Genomic DNA, 20,546 nt, shown 5'->3' with positions numbered 1-20,546 from the left:
CAAACCTGATATTGCAGGTGGTATACACAGCTGTAGTGACAAAAAGACATGCTTTGCTATGGGCATGGAAAGAAATAGAGTGTAGGCTATATCCCTGGAAGGTATTCAGCATTCACAGAAATAAAGGGAATTGACCATGAATTGTGCAAAAAACTGAGAAGGGGGATACAGGACAGAGAAAGAGCAAAATGTTCTGAAAGTTTATCCTATCTGGCATCCTCCATTGGGTGAATTCCATATAGGATCTGTATAAAAGAATTGTGCTGCAAAATGAGTGCCATTTTCTGTGGGGCTCTTTCATTTCACTGAAAACTCTGGTATCAAATTAAGACCTTGTGGAAGTGAAATGACTGATAAGTTTTTCTCCTTTTGATTTAAATGTGGTACTGCAAAAACCTTAAAATTTTAAACATATCCAGGAAAAATAAGAGCATAGTGGCCCTGTTAATTGCCTTCCTCTAGGTCTTCAGAGATCATTCTTAATCTGTTCACCAGCACTCAGTGGTAGATTATCTTAATAATCTCTTTAGTCACTGTATTGTCCCTCGTGAACATGTGATAAATCTCAAGGCAGTGTAACCATTCCTTAAAGAGGGAAGCAGAAATGTGATTAATTTATCCTGCATTCTCAGTCAGTTGTTTGCCAACTTTTCAAAATGACTCCTTGATTTTGTTTAAGTAGTTTGTGCTGACTCTCTATCCTGTATTCATTCTATAATCTTGCTCTCTGTCCTACCCTAAACCTTTCATTGTAACCTTTATCCTTGACAGACCTTGTGGTCTGTTTCCCATCTGCCAAGTCCTAGTGCCTGAAGTTCCATTGGAGCTTGCCCTGCAATCCATTTTTACCATGCTGTGCTTTGAACTTGGGTCTCTAGCAAGAGTTCCCTGGACTCCATCAGTGTCTAACTATAGGTTCCCTGAGCTTAACATTCCAGGCACCCATGTAGCAAGGGAGATCAGCTTGAGGTTAAGTTTCCACAGCCTGCTACATGCTTTTTGTAGGTGATCTGTCCAAGAGTCCATGTAGAGAGGGGTGCAGCCCTTCTGATATTTTGTGGCTTTACTTAAGTTTCTCATATTGTCCTCATGTGGAGTTAAGTGTTTGATGGCTATCCTGTGATTACATCCATGTTAATTGACCAAGCAGCAGTCTTCAAACAGCTCATTTTAGTTCACCTGGATGTTTCTTGATGGCAGTGCTAATGTGGCTCTTTCCCAGGGTGCTATTTTTCACAGATCTTGCAAGTGACTGTATTTGGGGCTTTTCTTTGTCTGATTGCATTTGAAATCATCTAGAAGTTCAAACATTCCAGTGAGGGTGGAAGAGACCATAAAATCACACAAGGTTTCTTTCCTAAGCAAAGGGAAAGCCAGCTAACTGTAGCCACAAATTATTTTTAGTCTGGCAGGGGAAGGGAAGTTACTTGAAAATACATCACATAGAGATGAGATTCCAAGAATGCTAATTGCCAGTAAGGCAGTAGTGATTAACTTACCTCAGTGGCTTAAAATTGCCTGCACTCTTATGTCAAATGCTCCCGTTGGCTTTAGACTGTGATTGTTTTGTACCTATTAGACCAAGACAGAAGGAGACGAAAGCACAAATTCTTTTACTAAAAGCCATCTCATTCTGTCCTTTGATAGGTCAGATTGTCTTACTCAGGACCTTGAAAAACCCAAACCGAAATTTGTGAGAGAGGTTTTGGAAAAGTGCATGCGGTAAGTAAGATCTTTTGATAGTTGCATTCAAGGCACAGTTTCATCTTGGTACTGTAAGAGTCCTTTTAACTTGACTCTTGTCTTAGGCACATCTCTTCTTAACAATTCAGTGTCAGTTAAGAGATGAGTCTGTTGTTTGTATGATTTTTAATCTGGTTTAACTGCTGCAGGACACTGTTTTAAAGAGAGAGGAAGTAACAGTGGTATAGATGGTAGTGAGCTGCCTATGCACTCCTGTAGTTAAAAAGGGCATCCTTCACCATAGCCATGGAAAAGAAGTAGAGTTTAGGCATTCAGCATTCACAGAAATGGAGGGAACTAACCATTAATGGTACCAAAAACTGAGGCTCTAATCTTGGTTCTTCAGGTGCCTCTGATACTGATTTACCTTAAACAACCATCCATCCAAACCATATCTCCAAACCCAACAACAAGATTACCTAACCAGTGTCTGGACTTAAAGTTATTGAGATGGGGGATATAAGAAAGAGCAGAACATTCTGAATGTGTGTGTTATTCGGCATTCTACATGAAAACATTAATCGGATTTTGGGTGAATTCTGTCTAGGAAATATGAAAGTATTGGGCTGCAAAATTTAATGCAATTTTTCTGTGGTGCTCTTTCATTTAACTAAAAACTAAAAACTAGTAGCAAATTATGCCTTTGTCGGAATGAAATGAAGCTGGAAAGCAAAACGAAGACATCCAGTTTAATACTTTTTCTGCTTTGAATACCAACATCTTTCTAGTTTTCTGCAGTGCATCATAGGCTTTTGCCTAAAACTTACTGTGAGACAGCCTTTTCACAAGGCAAATTAATTGTATAAAGATGAAACTCAAGCATCAGGGTATTCAAATAGAAGGCATCTTCTAGTAAGTTTGGTTTACTTAGCTTGTAGGATCCAGCAAAAACTACCATTCTGTTGTATAAGCATCCTGACTCTTGTTCTGTGGAAATTAAATGCAGGAAAATGGTTATAAAGCAGTCACATTAAAATTTGCCATGGTGTTATTCTCATCTTAATTCTAATGCTATGAAACTTGTTGTTTCCAGACTCTCCTATCATCAGCGAATAATAGACATTGTTCCTGCAAGTTTTTCTGTCCTCAGTCCTGCTAATCCAGTGTGCATTTACAAATACGGAGATGAAAGTAATAGTAAGTATTAAAGTTACTAGTGCTTAAGTTAAAGAAGTGTTTCAGAACAAGAGAACACATGAAATTAACTGTAATATCAGTTGTCTTCATAAAGAAGAATACAGTTCAAATAAACATGCATAATTTTCATATGGGTAAATATGCTTCACATGAGCAATTAATGCATATTAAGCCTGGATCTCTGTAATAAAATCCTCTCTCTTACATAGCAAGAAAGGAAATTCCATGTTACTGAGGTGGTATATCATGTTGTGTGCGGTATTGTTTGCCAGAAGTCTAAAATTGGACAATTCATCCATTTCCTCTGTTTGACCACACTGCTGCGGCAAAGGCAGCATATGAAGTAATAATCAGAGTTTATTTTTTTAACTTCATGAAGCAGTAGAATATTTTACTAGTAAATTTGATTTAATGAAGCATACAGAGGGAGTAGGCAACATAAAGATTGAGAGATACCTTATTTTTCCTTTTATGTGCAATCTTGAGCATAAAAGTGTCATCACAGGTACAAGGAGGAAAAACAAGGAAGTATTGTATTCTTAGGAAACTGGTTGAAACTGAAGTAGAGCTTTAGTCAGGAAAGTGGTGACCTGACCTCAGCTCTAAGGGTTCTAGTCAAAGTTTGGATTTTCCTGGGAAGACCAGAAAACATGTTGAGCAATATTGATGTGGACAATGATACTGGAAACAGCTAGTTTTAGATGTGTCTGGGAAGTGTACTGGTTTCTCTGAGAGGCAAACTGATGTTAAAAATACTCACGTACTTGCCTTGACATATTTGTGACCTCTTTGTTTTTGTTCAGGGTCTCTTCCTGGATATACTGTGGCACTCTGTTTAACAATTGCAATTAAAAATAAGGCCAGCAATGATGAAATCTTCAGTATCTTAAAAGATGTGCCTAATCCAAACCAGGATGATGATGATGGTAAGATACATTCTGTTAGGCTCTGGCAAGCTGTACTTTATCCTGTGTGTAGATTGATCTGCCATGCTTTGAGCTTTGAGTGTGGAGGTTAACGGAACTGTATGCTTTTCCTTATAGTAGTTGGTTTCAGTTTAACAGTAAATAGAAATAATGCACCATTGTTAGGGTTTTTTGTAAACATCTTACTTGTGGAGTCAGGCCTGTTTTTCCTAACCTGACAGAAGTAACCTGGCTCTTGATCTATGTTTTCTTGCAAGTATTGACAGAGAGAAAGAATTTAACATTCCCTTTTTGCCTTCAGCTGCAGCAGGCAATTCATGCTGTCATCCCCACCCCTGAAATTCATTGCTTCTGCCCTGACAGCTTCCCTCCCCTCAATGCTGTTCCACAGCAGATAGGACAGCCAGACTGCTGCTGTCATCTTCCTCAGATGAAAACTCAGAGTGGACTTCTTGTCATGTTCTCCTTAGCTTTGCAGCCACAGGCAGCACTGATTCCTAAAGCCTGTGTGCTGTCTGGAATTAGGAATGTGAGAGAGAGAGTTAGAAGTGATTAAACAATAGGACTACTTCATTGTTTCTGTAATATTTGCAAGTGCTCTGTCATGCAGACAGAGAGCAGCAACCATCTGTTGAGTTTTTTTTGCCCTGGGATCCACTGTCATGTTTGCTGATTTGCTTTGGGCATTATGCACCAACTAGTGCACTCCCTCCCACCTGTTTTCAGCTGCAGGTAGCTGCAGGTACAGGAGAGGACTTCACACCATTCATCCTAATAACCATATTTGCTATAGATGCTTGCTGAACCCTTCTCCTATATCCAAAATGGTCAGCCTCTATATGTTAGTAATCCTTACTTTCCTCTCTCCTCATCCATGCCTTTTCTTCTTTATGGTCTTCCAGTCCTTCATCTTGGTGCATGACTGCAGTTTCCTCTGTTGACTTTCTCTGCTGCAGTCCATCAGTGCTGGTACATGTTGGTAGAGAGACTATGTCTCTCATAGCTTCTTCACTTACCAGAATTCTTTCTGCACATTTTCTCCATGGCAAAATTGGAGCCTTAAAACATGGACTTTTTGGATGGAGTCTTTACTTGTTCCCTGCTCAGTCCTGCAAAACCCTGTTGGAACTCTTCTGTGAAATGAGCTAAAACCATAAGTTATATCTACAGTTTAATGAGTAGCTTATGTGCTTTACTTGAAGTACTTCCTAGTTTTAACTTTAAATAACTTGCAGGTGAAGGATTTTCTTTCAACCCTCTGAAAATAGAAGTCTTTGTTCAGACTCTGCTCCATCTAGCTGCCAAGTCTTTCAGCCATTCCTTCAGTGCCCTGGCAAAGTAAGTGTAATATGTTTGCTATTTTGGGGCTTAGAGTTTAGTTTAGTTAGTGAAATGCATGATAAAAGAAGTGAACTTCAGGTTTTAGCAGTATTTTAGGTGCTCCACAATGCTGTATGATTAGGAGAACTAATGACACTGTTTACTGAAGGAAGGGTGGTATAAATCCTACATTGTATATATGTGAATGACATTAACAGAAACTTGCACATTACAGCCATGTAATGTAAATCAAACAAATGAGACAGGTTTGGAAAATTACTTTGTTTTAGAATTACTAATTTGCTGATTATGGTGAGGAACAAGGGATTCTCCTTACATTTGAATGACTGGGGAACTGCCATTGTAATATCTTATACTGTGACTATGACTCAAGGACAGTTACATCTGTATAAAAACCAAGGAAAAACAACCATGAAACTTTAAAACAGTGTGCTGTAAGCTTCTTCTGTCTACCAAAGCTGAATGAAATCCATCCTAAAATACTTTGGAGTTCATCCCTTAAAGATACTGGAACTTGTAAAGAATTTGTAAAGAATTCACTGCATCATTTTTAGAAAAATCGGATGAAATAACATTTTTAATCCTGTGTGTTTTGGAGTTGCTTTCAAGTGTTCGTGTTATGTGAAAGGTAGTCACATGCATCTTAATGAGTTATCTGTCCCTCAAGATACTTAAAGCTGTTACAAAAACATGCATCTGGGAGCTCTACAGAGGCCATGTTGATAACAAGCTGCAGGTAGTAACCTGCAGTCAGAGTGCAGGAGGCAGGCTGTTATGAATACTTAGACCAATGGTATTTTCACTGCTGCACACCAGCAGTGCAGCCATGAGATCAAAAAGAGCCTCTTACTCTCTATCGTTTCATTAGAATAAGCTGGCCTGTGAACATTGTGAAGCAGTTGGCCTAACTGCTAAAACAGAGGCTTTTAGCAGCAATTCCTTCAAAAAGAGGCACTTAGGATAAGTGTCTAAAGTTATGGAAACACAATGTCAAGAGGAAGGTCTAAGGCTTAAAAGGCAGAAAATGGTGCTCCAGCTGTGTATAGATAAGCACATGAAGCATGAAAGTGCCTCCTGCTTTTAAGAGTATGAGAAACATAGCCCATCTTCAGGAAGTAGGTTCACCACTAAGATGTAAGTTGCTTTTAGGAGATACGATGTATTTATAGTCCATTTTAGCTCAGGATGGTTATGTTTTCCAGGGAACAGTGGTCCACGAAATGATGCAGATAGTCACCAAATTTTCTTTTGGCCAATCTAAACATCTTGCCTTTGCTGCTCATCTGACCTGATCCCAGCCCCTACACTGACTACTTTTATCTGTTAAAAGGTTTCATGAAGTCTTCAAAACGCTTGCTGAAAGTGATGAGGGGAAACTCCATGTTCTGAGGGTTGTATATGAGGTTTGGAAGAATCATCCACAGGTAAGAGTCTGTAATGTCAAGTATTTTTGTGTGTTTCAATGTGCAGAGGTCATATGTAAATTTAAAAAAATACAGTTTGCTGTATGTCCTTTAAAAATAACTCATCTATTGTAATCTTAAGGGAAGTTCAAATTGTATTTGATATTGTTACTAGTGCCTAAAATGAAGGCTAAATGTAAAATGTATAGTATCTGTTGATGTTGCATCTTCCACAAGAGTTCCGTTTGAGAGTGCAAAGGCTTCCTTATTACTCAGATTCATACTATGCTGTATGCTATACATAAGACTAACTTTTGCCAAAATCCTGGTTTTGTTCAAAATGGAAAAACAGCGTGGATATGTAAATTGAAATAAGATTCCCAGAAACGTGGATTCTTAGGGGTTTTAGCTCTGTGTTGTGGAGGTGTTTTTTTTATGCAGTTGCTGGTGAAAGCCATCCAGTTATTAAACAAAGCTCATGCTGGAGTCACTGTTGTGTGTGGACTGGGTGAACAGAGCTGCAGTAGTGGCTGTTCCGAACATATCAGTCTGACAGTACTGTGATTATGTTCGTTCTTGAGCCAGAGGAAATAACACCCTGAAAGACCTACAAAAAAAGCCTTACTTGTTTAAACTGTTCAGTTTCTTCACAGCAGTTGCTTTCTCCCTCAGCTGTCATTTTTCTAAAAATAGAAATAAATAAGGAACTCGGGCTGAATTTGCCTGCATTAGTCATTTCATGTCTTCGTTATTGGTGTGTGTTCTATGTCAGTGCTGGTAAGTACCTTACATCTGCATAGGCCAGCCTTTAAGAAGCCATGCCACTGTGAACCCAGGGTAATCCTTGCGTCTGCTACTAGACCTGTGGTCCATTCCCTAGTGGGAAAAACAAGAACCTAGGAGAGAGCCCCATGCAAGCTGCTACCTCTTAAAAACATCAAAAAGGAGGTGTTTTGGGGTTTTTTTCATATATTTAACTTACTATGCAGTTTAGTGACCTTGAAAATGTGACATTTACAGTCTGACCTGCTTTTTACTGCCGCTTCAGTGGATCAGAACAAATTTCATTGCTGCAGTCTAGTATCTGCATCCTCTTCCTCTTCATTCCTTTGGGTTGCAGTGTGACCAGAGATGGATGTTTGAAACCCACACTAAATAGTCATGTTAGACTTTTATGAGAAAACTGAGATTACTTTAAAAATGTCAAGTGCAAAAGCAAGGAAGGACTGCTGTTCTACTTGACCATGGAATTTAAATTTTTTTCTCTTTCATTTTTTGCAATTCAGTGTTTTGCTCCTGATCAAGCTCTTCCCTTTTTTTTATCCCTGAGTCCACAACCTCCCTGTCCACACAGAAGGAATGGTGACTTGACAGCAGGCTGAGTCTTTTTTTTAGGCTGCTCACCCTACTCCCATGTCTATAAGAATGTCCTTTGAATTGTTTCAGACTACCAGCAGTACTTGCAAGGCATGGAGCACTGATGCAGCTGTGCTGCAGCTGGGGATTTAACAACAGAAGTCAGTAGTCCTTGGACTTATAAACAAGTTTGTGGTGGTGACTTCATAAAGAGAAATTTTAACATTGAAATTAAATGTTTTCTCAAAATCCTAGATGTATGTTTCGTGGAAGATCAGGCTAAGTAACCAGACATTCTTCCTGTCAATACAGAAAGACAAACAGAGCATAGGATGCTGTCCTGGGACTTGAACGTTGAGTGCTGAGTCCTCTGTATGATTAATTCAGTTATTTTAATTTTCCTTCCTTAAAAGGAGCTTTGTTACACTTCCTTATTTGACATTGGGTGGGTGTAAGGATAAATACAGTGCAGGCTGCAATTCTTAGATACTGTGGCATTGAATCACCCAAGTAGTTAAGATAAACCTTTTTTTCTGAACATCTTGCAACTTCTGTAGTCAGTAACCGTCCTCTGCATTTGCCTCGTGTATTGCTTGCAACTGCTTCAGAATCATGGCAGTGCCTGTAGCAAGTAACCCCTTCCACTGACTACGCAACGCTGGCTCTGTTGTGAAATTCGTAGGACCCACAGAGGAAAGCTTACTGTCATGTTTGAAGGCTGTCGTAGTTCAAGGATAGTGTCTTACAGTAGCTCCTTCATTATGGTGATCTGACAGGTATATATGCTCTGGTTTGAGTACTTTGATGCCAAATGCTAGGCCTCAGTTACAACTCTGGTTCTTGATTTTTTTGCTTTTGTTATGGGAGTGTGTACGTTAATGATGTCGGAAGTAGGTAAGGTTGTTAACAAAATAACAATGCTTTATATAATTGGTATAGATCCCCTCATTTCAAATGTTTTAGGCTAGACTACCCAGCTTCCTGAAGTATTTGAAATTACCCACTGATACCACTGATGTAGAGTTGCATCAAAGCATCTGTGGTTTTATCTGAGGCTGAAATATTGTACAGATTGTGTGTGTATTGTCTTTCACAAAATACAGATGATTGCTGTGCTTGTGGACAAGATGATTCGAACACAGATTGTCGACTGTGCTGCAGTAGCAAACTGGATCTTTTCTTCAGAGCTTGCACATGATTTTACTAGGTAACAAGCATTTGATTTGGGTTGTTACTTGTCTCTGACTTACCATTTTAAGTTGCCAGTACATCATTTAATCTACGAAAACTCAGTAATGGAAGAGGGTATGATTAAGCTTTTGCTATTTCTACAAAGTTGGGAGATGAAAGTTTACGTGACGGCACAAGATTGTTGCTATCATGTCATTTTGCAAGCGGTATCTAAGCCTGCCAAAGTAGAACAGCACTGGTACTACTTCTAAACAAAGCCTGTTGGTGTGTGTTACAAAGCTGCTGCCTTGGTGTGGTCCTGGTCTTTGGCTGAGCTCAGTGGTGTACCTTGTACCACCACTGATACATTGCATATTGAGAATGGGAGAACTTTGATCTGAAGAGTCAGTTTGGTGTTGATAGTCTTGCAGTGTGCGTAGGAAATAAAATTCTGGTTTTGAAGTGTGCTGCAAAAACTTGGAAAGAACTGCTGTTAAGTTTTCTTGCATTACAAGTATGCTGAGTGTTTGTTCACTCCAATAGATGCCTTAAATTATACTAAGTTTTTTACATTCTTCCAGTTGCATTTTTCTGTAAGAAACTAGTATTTAGTTTTCTGTCTTGGCGTAGTGTTGAGTGTAATGTTTTGAGCTTTGTGTCTTTCTTAGGTTTTATATCTGGGAGATCTTACATTCCACAATTCGTAAGATGAATAAGCATGTTTTGAAGATTCACAAAGAACTGGAGGAGACTAAGGCAAGATTGGCCAGGCAGCACAAAAGAGTGAGTAATTTGTTTGCAAATTTTAATAATTTTAAACTAAGTTATAGAAACCTGCTTGCAGGCAGAGAGACACACCATTGGTTTTGGGGAGGACTGAATAAATGTGGTTCATCAGGAAGCATGCCTGCAGACATGTGGTCATCTGTAGCACTGAGATATCAAAAATCAGGTGCATATTCTCAGTCCACCTTTCTAATGGCAGCTGTAACATAACAATTTAGTAAAATCTTTAAAGGGAGTTCATACGTATTTGCTCTGTTCAAGCTCTTTCTTACAAATTTCTTTTCTAATATGAGCGTATCTTCCACTTGCCTTCTAACCTGCATTCCTATTATTTTACTGGATAACAATAAGAACAGTTACAAATTATTTACGGTAAGTTCTGTTTAAAGAGTGCTCTTGTGGCTTCCATGCAGAAGTGCACAGAAACAGCTATTTGTGATTGAGAAGTTGGCTGTTACTGTTCTTCTGATGGATGCTGCTGGATTCTGACACTGGCATGTCACTTCCTTCTTTCAGCTTTTTCTGATACAGTTGCATGATCTTGCATTACTATATACAGTAAACTGATTAGGAAGCAGCTGCTGTTGTGTTCTATTGTTCCAAGTGGGACAGTAAAGTGGGGTGAGTGAGTGTCTTCTGTGACAGCTGGAAGAGACAGGGCCCAGGGAAGCTTGGCTGAATGCAGTACTTAGTCATGACAGAATTAAGTTTATAAATATGCTGAGTTGCGGAAAGCAAGAGAGAATTTCTGTGTTTCTTTGAGGTCTGCGACTTTCATAAAACCCTCAGCTAGCTCCAAAATTTTGAATGAGGTTAATGTCAAAATGTGACAGAGGCTGCTGAAGAAGCCTGCTCAATTAGTCATTTGTGCCGAAGCTTCTGTTGTGAGATTGCTATTAACTTGCAGTTTCTCAGTGTCAGTTCATCCCAGCCCCTTCATCTTGTTTCCTCCACTCACAGCAACAACCATCCTAGTTGCTTGCATCCTCAGTCTACATTGATGAGCAGTTAATAAATACCCATGATTATTGAAGACCTAAGTGCAGTCATTGATCTTACTGTGAGGCAAAGAGCTGCTCTGGCAACTCTAAATATACCAGTGTTTTAATTTCTGTACTTGTCCCTTGCTGCACCTCTATATTACTTAGTTCTTTTAATGAATATTGTGCCAGAAGAACCATTTGTATGCAACAGTGAGTAGTTCTGCAGGCTGTTGCTCTGCTGCATGACCATTCCTTTTAGAGGAAGTAAACCGCCAAGTTCTCCAGCATGAAGTGGATTGCCTTTCTGTGGAATGAGTCCATGGCTTCCGTGCTTTCTCTTTGGTGTTGTTGGTCCTTTAATGTTTAGAGTTCAGAAAACCTTTGTAGATGGGGAAAAGGCAAGTTCCCATAGAGAGAATAAAATTAAATTCTCACCTGCTGTGGTAAGTCGTTCTCATTTTCTGCAGTGATTTGGAGCTATACCTATCTTGTGATTGTGAGCTTCATTTCCTATGCCATAGGTGAGTTAACATACAGGCCTATATTTGTCACAAGTTACACATGCTGCTTTTAAAAATACTTGCAGTTTTGAGCTGTTAATTTGTGGGTGTTTTTGCATAGAAACAAGCATATGAGGCTGTGTTTGAATTTACAATAATCTGTCAGATTCTGCCTTTTCTACTATATGCATTGTAGTCTTGTATAAGACTTAATTACCTGAGCCTCCAAGGCTGGTATTTAAGTATATTTTGTTGGGAGTGGTGTTTGTTGTTTTGTTTTTGACACAGTGAGAGCATGCCATGTTCCTAGTTAGTAGATCCATGAAGTAGTATCCAAGTGGGTCCATGCTGACCCTTTTGAGTCTGAGAGTAGACTTTTTGATCATGTATATAGGGAGTCCCCTCTTTAACAAAACTGGTGACAAGTCTTTAGCCTTCCTTTTGTGCTAACCAGCTGGATTCATTAGAGTTCTTGCACAAAGTGCTTTCTTTTTTGAAGCTCTGAGATATCAGAACTCGCTGTTGAATGAATTACCTCCCCTGCTGCAGTAGATGAAATTTGTAAGAATCTATGCCATATTTTTTAAAAAGCTGTTCATTACCTGGTAATGATAAAGTTAGAAGGAGTATTACCTTTCACTGTGTTTCCCTTAAATAAATCATGTAATCACAGAATAGCCTGGGTTGGAAGGGTCTTAAAGATCATCTGGTTCCAACCTCCCTGCCATGGGCAGCGACACCTTCCACTAGACCAGGTTGCTCAGAGCCCTGTCTTAGCCTGGCCTTGATATGCACAGGGATGGAACATCCACACCTTCTCTGAGCAACCTGTTGCAGTACCTCACCATCCTCACAGTAAAGAATTTCTTCCTAATATCTAATGTACACCTATAGTCTTTCAGTTTGAAGCCATTTCCCCTAGTCCATGCCCTTGCAATAAGTCCCACACCAGCTCTTGTGTAGGCTCCTTTCAGATATGGAAGGCTGCAATTAGGTCATTAGAGAGCCTTTTTGCTCCAGGCTGAACAGTCCCAATGCTCTCAGCTTTTCCTCATAGGAGAGGTGCTCCATCCTTCTTCTGCTCCTCTGGCCAGGTTGATTTCCTTCCTGTGACCTCCTTCAACAGGTTGATGTCCTTCCTGTGCTGAGGACCCCACAGCTGGACCCCAGAGTGTTCCAGCTGGGATTTCACCAGAGCAGGGGAGCAGAATCCCCTCCCTTGCCCTGCTGGCCACACTGCTTTTGATGCAGCCCAGGACACAGTTGGTTTTCTGGGCTGCAAGTGCACATTGCTGGGTCATGTCCAGCCTCTTGTCCGCTAGTACCCCCAAGTCCTTCTTGCCGGGGCTGCTCTTGATCTGTTCATCCTCCAGCCTGTATTGATGCAGAGAGCTGCCACAACCCAGGTGCAACATCTTGAACTTGATCTTATTAAACTTCATGAGGTTCCCATAGGCCCACTTCTTGTGCTTATCCATGTCCATCTGGGTGGCATTCCATCCTTCAGCTGTGTCAACTGCACCACTCCGTTTTGTGACATCTGCAAACTTGCAGCAAGTGCACCCAATTCCTTTGTCTATGTCATTAATGAAGATATTAAATAATACTGGTGCCAATATAGACCCCTGAGGGACAGCACTTGTCACTGATGTCCATGGGGACTCTGAGCTGTTGACCACTACCTTCTGGATGCGACAACCAATTTCTTGTGCATCTAACAGTCCACTAACTAAATCATCTCTCTCCAGTTTAGGGAGAAGGATGGTTTGGGGGACTGTGTCAAAGACTTTACAGAAATCCAGATAAATTATATCTGTAGCCCTTCTCTTGTTCACTGATGCTGTCACTCCATCATAGGAGGTCACTAGACTGGTCAGGCAGGATTTACGCTTGGTGAAATGGTGCTGGGTGTCCGAAATCCTCTCCCTGTCCTCTCTCGGCCTTAGCATAGCTTCTAGAAGGATCTGTTCCATGATTTTCTCAGGCACAGAAGTGAGGCTGACAGGTCAGTAGTTCCTAGGGTCCTCCTTTTTACGCCTTATAAAGTTGGATACAGTGTGTCCCCTTTTCCAGTCACCTGGAACTTTACCTGACTGCCATAACTTTCAAATATAATGGAGACTGGCTTGGGAATTAACATCAGCCAATTCCCTCGGGACTCTGGGATGCATCATTTTGAGTCCCATAGACTTTGGTACATACACATTCTTCAGGTGGTCATGAACTTGGTCTTTAAGTAGAGTCGGAAGGACTTTGCTCCCTCTGTCCCCATCCTGCTGAACATCTATTTGACAAGTGTGGGAAGAGATGTAGCCATTGAAGACTGTGGCAAAAATCTTGAGGACCTCACTCTGTCTTCTTGTCCATAGTTACCAGTTTACCAACATTGTTTATCAGGGACACACATCTCCTTTGACCTTCCTTTACTGGTAAATGTACCCGTAGAAGCCCTTGCTGCATTCTTTGTGTCCTTTGCCAAGTTCAGTTCCAGGTTTGCCTTGGCTTTGCTCACCCCATCTCTACTTTTCCCAGGTTACTTGTCCTTGTTTCCAGTTTGTGCATTTACTTCATTCCTTTTAGTATCACCAGCAGGTCTCTACTCAGCCATGCTGGTCTCCTGCCTTCCTTGGTGATTACTTACTCCTAGAAATTGCTAGCTCATGCTCCCCATAGAGATCTGCCAAACTCTGTTCTGCTCCCTTGTCCCTGAGGGCAGGAGTCTCCCAGAGGATCTCACAATCTCCTTGGAGAGCTGAAGTTTGCCTTTCTAAAATTCAGAGACCTAATTTTACTCCTCTGACCCATATCTCTCATAACTGCAAACTCCTCAAATTCGTGGTTGCTGCAGCCCAGGCTGCCTCTGATCTTGATGTTTCTGATTAGCTCACTTTGGTTGGTAACCAATTGAGTAAAACATCCCTTCCTGTAGGGCTATTACCTGAATCAGGAAGTCATCCTCCATGCATTCCAGGGATCTCAGGGATTGCCTGCAGCTACTTTTCCAGCATATATGGAGGTGGTTGAAGTCCACCAGCAGGAAAGGAGCCTCTGACTGTGATGCCTCATACAGCTGGAGCAAGAAGGTTTCAACAGGCTCTTCTTGAGCAGGGGCCTGGTGTAGACACCAACCAAAAGGTTCCCTTTGTTGCCTCAGTCTCTTGTTTCTCACCCACTGGCTCTCAGCTTGCTTGTGTCTGTTCTTCAAAAACAGCTCATCACAATCCAGTCTTGACACAGAGGGCAGCACCTCTGCTTTTCCTTCTTCCCCATCTCTTCTAACCGGCTTGCAGCCATTGATAGTCACACTGCAGTCATGGAATTCATCTCACCAAGTCTCAGTAGTGGCAATTAGGACATAACTTCCCACCAGCACAGTGGCTTCCACCTCCTCTGTTAGTTGCCCATACTGCATGCACTGGTATAAAGGCACCTGAGCTGGGCTGTCAGCCATGTTGCCTTCCTAGAGGAACACTCCTTAATTCTTTAAGATAAATATTTAACTTTGCTGTACTTTCTTTGAGGTCTTGGGGTTTTTTTGTAATTTTTTTCCACAGCTTTCCCATTTTGGCATTTTTCGTTCCAAATTTCTATCCTGAATTATGTGCTGCTCTTCAGTTGCTCTGCAGACCTTTTCACATGTGGAAGTGGAGGTCATTAACTGTGTCTACAGGTAGTCAGATTACTGGTTAATCCTGTGCTGTTGTCACTTACAGCGAGACAGTGATGATGACGATGATGATGATGACCGAAGCACCGACCGGGAAGATGGACCACTAGAAGAGCAGATAGAGCGCTTGCAGGAAAAGGTAGAGTCAGCCCAGAGCGAACAGAAGAATCTCTTCCTTGTTATATTTCAGGTAATGATGGGCAAAGTCTCTGCTTACTTCAGGTTTTGAAGTTACTGGATAAGCTTTCAGCACCAGTTTTATCTGGAGCATCTTCTTGAAATAAAAGACTATAAGAAGGGGTTGATGGGTTTGCTATGGGTTAGAATCCACTCATATCATTCCTTTGCAAAGACTGCTCCTGAGCAGTGCTTAGGAACAGGGGAATTCTGCTAACATTGTTTCCTGAACAACCAGAAAGTAACTGAATTTTATTTCAGTATTAAATTGTGTTGGCCAAGCAAAATAATTACTCTGACGTTGCTGTTCGAAGTGTCTGGCACCCAGATCCTTTAACCTGAGGTTAGGATTCTGGTTTCAGTTGATGAGACTGAGTACATTTGTTGGTTTTTCCCTCTACTGCAGCGTTTCATTATGTTGTTGACGGAGCACCTAGTGCGCTGTGAGACTGGTGGAATTGATGTATTTACACCTTGGTACAAGAGCTGTATAGAGAGGTTGCAGCAGATCTTCCTGCAGGTAAGTCTTGTTTCTCAGTTTGGAAGCCTTGTTGGCAGGGCCGTGCGGAATGGGAGAACTTCGTGGATGGAGAGTGGAGCGCTTCACTGGAATAGCAATAGGTGGCAGCAGCACGTCTTCTCTGAAGGCTCGTGTGCGGCCCGGTCTTAGCTCGGCTCTGGCCAAGCCTCCACCATAGCTGATCCTTGACTAATTCCCTCACTGTAAGCACAATGCAAAAATATTTCAAGATGTGATTATGAGTTTTGCTGATTTCCACTTAACTGTGCATTTATAATAAGGGCAAAGTTGTGAATGAACAAGAATGCTAAAATAGATGTATTTAAAATGAATGGAATTAAACTGTTGCAGGGTTCCTTTTAATAAGGTGTGCAGACATTTATTGAAAACAATTTTTGAGTGCTTGACTTTGTATTAAATCAGTTAACACACACAGGTGGCTGGATGAAAGTGAGTTGGTACAGGAAGTTATACCTGTGCGAGCACAAGAGACATTTAAGAATGGGAGGAGGGGTGTAGTCCTCCTTTGGGATAAACCCTTCTTTGCTAGTAGATGTGTATTCAGAGGAAAGGAAATGCTGTGATTCTTCTGAGATACCTGTGCAATGACACAGTGTCTGTGTCCTGCACACAACTCAGAATCCAGGAGTTGCAGGGAGCACAGCACTTCTCAAGACAGGATTTCAACACAGACTTTGTTCTCACAGTTAGTAGTGGCTCTGTTGTGGAAATGGGGTGTGCTAAATGGTTTGGATGAAAACATTTGGCTTGTGATTCTTAAATGTCTTGACTTCTCTGACTCTTCTTGTATCAATATAAACAGTAAAGATGTGTGTTTTGTTTTTTATCTACCAGCACCACCAGATAATCCAGCAGTACATGGTGACCCTAGAGAACCTCCTGTTTACAGCTGAACTGGACCACCACATACTGGCTGTGTTTCAGCAGTTCTGTGCTCTGCAGGCCTGAGGGATTCTTCATGGACAGAGTCTTGTCTGCAGGACTTCAGTGAATTTCATTTTTTTTTAATGGCAAAACTTAACATGGGGATGAAAGAATTTTTTGAGGAAAACTGGCTTTCATGTGCTCCTGTATAAAACAATAGAGTACTCTAAACAAACAACAAACTGTGTAAGCATCATAAGCCTTAAAAGATATGATCTATAGGGGATATTTGTGAGGTAAGGTATTAATTCTTTTTGCTGTCTTTTAATTTAGTTTGACTCTTTGCTTCATGATAGTGATTTTATTTCTCCCTTCTTGCCTATACAAAAATAAAAATCAGGCACAACCCCTCCCTCCCCTTCAAAAAATCCTATACTCAGAACAACAACAAAAAAGCGCCAAACAATAGAATTTTTTACCTCTGCCTGTCCTTTAAGTCAAAGGAATTGCAGAAATGAAGAACAGTTCATAGTGTTTTGTCAGTATGAAAGGGGATGCATCTTCTCAGTCAGCTGTGTGGTAAGTTCTCTAGTATGGCATAGGAAAATGTCTTAACATTGGGCATATGAAATACATTTTCAAAGGAGCTTAGAGTGTATTAATTTGTTTACTATGAAGCCAGATAGATTTTCAGTTTGAAAGAACATATAATACAATTGAAATATGTTTTAAAATGCATTGTCTAGTGTCTTATTACAGTATCTATAACAGTCAGTAGTGAACCTTCATGGACCACTTCTGAAACATGCAATCGTTTTTACAGTGTGGTCAAAAAATAGTGAACTGCTCCTGGCAGCATTCTTCACTGATAAACAGAGACAGTAAGCAAGAGTTGGAGTGGAACAAACTTCTGACTTCCATACTGCAAGCCTTGCCTGGATTTTGGGAGCTCCAGCCCCAGATGCCAGGAAAAGGACAGGGCAGTGTTTGAGCTTAGTTTTTGTTTCAGTCAGTAACTAGTTGACCTATCACATTTGCACTGGGCTGGACCTGCAGGCCTGCAGGGGATGTCAGAAATCTTTCCGGTTAGTGGCAGTGCATGAACCAGGTGCTCCCACCTCATCTGGCTTGGCAACAACTGCTTTGCAGTGGCTATGTCTGCTATGCTTCCCTTGCTTGAATAAGTGACAAAAGCATATCGCTCCCATGTCTTGAGAAAACATTGTAATGTTGAATTAAGCGATATGTCACAGGAGACAGACTGGGAGAACACAACCTGAAAATTGAGTAGCCTTGGTTTTGAGTTATGCAGGTAACATTACATACCCACCCAAAGGCCAAACCAGAGGGGTCTGTGTCAGTGGTGAATGGCAGAGATACCGCCTTAGGTGCTGAGGTCTGTCAGCACGCAGTGTTGTTTCCAAGCTGTTCTTGGTCTCTTAATTTTGCAGATGAATGTTTAGAAGAATTTCATACCCAGTGCTATTTAGTTTTAGCTTAGAAAATAAACATGCTTTGAGTAATTTTGTTCCTGTACAAATTATTTTTTCAAGTATTATGCCTAGAAAGGCATTTCATCTGTACGTTGACCAGTGAGCTCCTGATGAAGTGAGGATAATACCCAGAAATTTCTACTTTGACTGTTGACCTAAGTTTGTGTGTGGCCTGTAACAATCCAATATATCCTCTTAGACTTAGATCTGTTACTTATGCTTTTTCTGCTTGCCTTTTCAGACTTGACTGATCCCCTCATTCTTTCAGGGTGTACTGTTATTTGTTGTAAGTTTGCTTTATGCAAGAGTTTGTCAGTCATGCACGGACTTGTGCTTCAGATCTTTCTCTTAATGTTCTTGAGTAATCAAATAGGAGTTTTTGTTGGTTGTTTTTTTTTTGAAGAAACATTTAATATTTTAGAGGTTTTAATTGGAGTTTAATAGTTTTTTCACTGGCTTGGGTCAGTGTCTGATATTAACTAATAGTGGGGGTTTGGACTATAAATGTGATTTCTGTTAAACTGGTAATGCAGTTACAACTTCCAAACCTGTAACTTTCTTTGAGCCTTGACAAGTACTGATGCTGGGGATACAGTTGCAAATGCTTGAGTGTAATCCTGTGTTAAAAACCAAATAGGAATGGCTTTTGAAATTGATTTTAACTTCCAGTCATGCCAAGCTTTGAGCGTGAGCTTTGATTGTATTTCTTGAGTCTGTTGGACACCTTCACCTCCTTGAAGGTCTAATGGTGTACATCTGACTTGACTAGGAAACTGATTGGATTTATAGGAAAGAGAAGATGTTTACGCAGTGATGCCAGCAGCTAAATGGAGAATCTTGGAACTGCCTAAAGCATGTGGTGGCGGGTAACATAAAGATGCTGTAGATATGTGGTGTGGTTGGAAAAAAATGCACAAGACGAAAATAAATGAAGGCGAAGGAAGTTGCTGCCATGAGTGTGTGTCCTGTCTCTTTTGGGGGCCACTGAAACAAAGCAGTCATGCTGGGTTTTGGTGGTGTTAAATGCAGAGGGGTGTGGAGCAGTTTTGCCTCCTAGCACTTGTGCTGGTACCCTGACTAACGCACAAGCCTTTTCCTTGTGCTGCTGCTGGTCTAACATGCTTCCCCACCTGCGCAGCTATGTGTTGCTAGATGCAAGGGGCTGCTGATGTGCACATTTCTCCCTCTCTCTTGCCACCTTCTGTCCTCTGCCAGGGGAGGTACTGCTGCAGGAGGTCAGGAAGGTATGGACCGGTGGTGATTGCTGTTGGGGGGTCCGCTGCAGGGTGGTCACAGATGATTCAGTAATTAGTGCACATCTTCCAGCTGCCCTGGAGAGGAGTTTGGGAACTCAAGACAACACTGGGTCATGAAACCATAACATGGAGGACTACCTCCTAAAACCTCCCTGGGACCTACCTTCTGCCCTTCACTTGTGCTTCTTTCCTAGGCCTTTCCAAGGCCCCAAGTCCTGTGCTTAGTGGGAAGGCAGATTACTGGGGGACTGCAAACAAAGCATTGGAGAAGTGAAGATCTTTTACTGGAACCATCATCTGGCCTTTCTAGACACCTTGTCTCCTCCTCTAACTAAACCACAGAATCAATTAGGTTGGAAAAGACCTCTGAGGTCATCAAGTCCAACTTATGATCGATGATCAGCTTGTTAACTAGACCATGGCACTGAGTGCCATGTCCAGTCTCCTTAAATAGCTGCAGGGGCAGTGACTCCCACCTCTCTGGGCAGCCTGTTCCAATGTTTAACAACCCCTTCTGTAAAGAAATGCCCCCCAATGTCCAACCTAAACCTTGCCTGATGCAGCCTGTGGCTGTGTCCTCTCAATCTGTCACTGGTTGCCCAGAACAAGAGACCAACCCCCACCTGGCTACAACCTCCTTTCAGGGAGTTCTACAAACAGATAAGGTCTCCCCTGAGCCTCCTTTTCTCCAGGCTAAATAACCACAGCTTCCTCAGCTGCTCCTCATAGAACTTCCTCCCTAGACCCTTCCTGAGCTCTAGTGCCTCCTCTGGACTCACTCAAGCACCTTGATGTCTTTGCTGAATTGAGGGATCCAGAACAGGACACAGAACTCAAGGTGAGGCCTCACCAGTGCTGAGGACAGAGGCACAAGCCCTGCCCTGATCCTGCTGGCCACACTTGCTGATAAAAGACAAGATCCCATTGGCTTTCTTGGCCACCTGGGCACACTGCTGGCTCTTATTCAGCTTCCAGTCTGGACCCCCAGGTCCTTTTCCACTGGGCAGTTTTCCAGCCACTCTTCCCCCAGCCTGTAGTGCTGCATGGAGTGGTTGTGACCAGAGGGCAGGACCTGACAGTTGGTCTTGCTGAACCTTATAACATTGGCCTTGGCCCATCCATTCAGCCTGTCCAGATCCCAGCCTTCCTCCCACCCAACTTAGTATTGTCTGTAAACTTACTGAGTGTGCACCCAATCCCCTC

At 41.5% G+C, this 20,546-nt stretch overlaps 1 protein-coding gene across 1 annotated transcript in view; it reads left to right on the top strand.

The window, feature by feature from the left end:
- Window positions 1-19,043, top strand: part of NCBP1 (nuclear cap binding protein subunit 1) — a 33,143-nt gene extending 14,100 nt beyond the window's left edge. Inside the window, exons 14-23 of the mRNA XM_071580897.1 lie at window positions 1,648-1,722; window positions 2,777-2,880; window positions 3,684-3,806; window positions 5,042-5,144; window positions 6,478-6,571; window positions 9,010-9,113; window positions 9,745-9,859; window positions 15,059-15,202; window positions 15,596-15,709; window positions 16,565-19,043. Coding sequence (XP_071436998.1) covers window positions 1,648-1,722; window positions 2,777-2,880; window positions 3,684-3,806; window positions 5,042-5,144; window positions 6,478-6,571; window positions 9,010-9,113; window positions 9,745-9,859; window positions 15,059-15,202; window positions 15,596-15,709; window positions 16,565-16,678 — 1,090 coding nt within the window. The 3' untranslated portion in view covers window positions 16,679-19,043. The remainder of the gene's footprint in view (window positions 1-1,647; window positions 1,723-2,776; window positions 2,881-3,683; window positions 3,807-5,041; window positions 5,145-6,477; window positions 6,572-9,009; window positions 9,114-9,744; window positions 9,860-15,058; window positions 15,203-15,595; window positions 15,710-16,564) is intronic.
- The last annotated feature ends 1,503 nt before the right edge of the window (window positions 19,044-20,546 follow it).

Source organism: Pithys albifrons, chromosome Z (assembly GCF_047495875.1).
Source record: "Pithys albifrons albifrons isolate INPA30051 chromosome Z, PitAlb_v1, whole genome shotgun sequence".
NCBI classification, from domain to species: Eukaryota; Metazoa; Chordata; class Aves; order Passeriformes; family Thamnophilidae; genus Pithys; species Pithys albifrons.
This window is presented reverse-complemented; position numbering and strand designations above follow the sequence as displayed.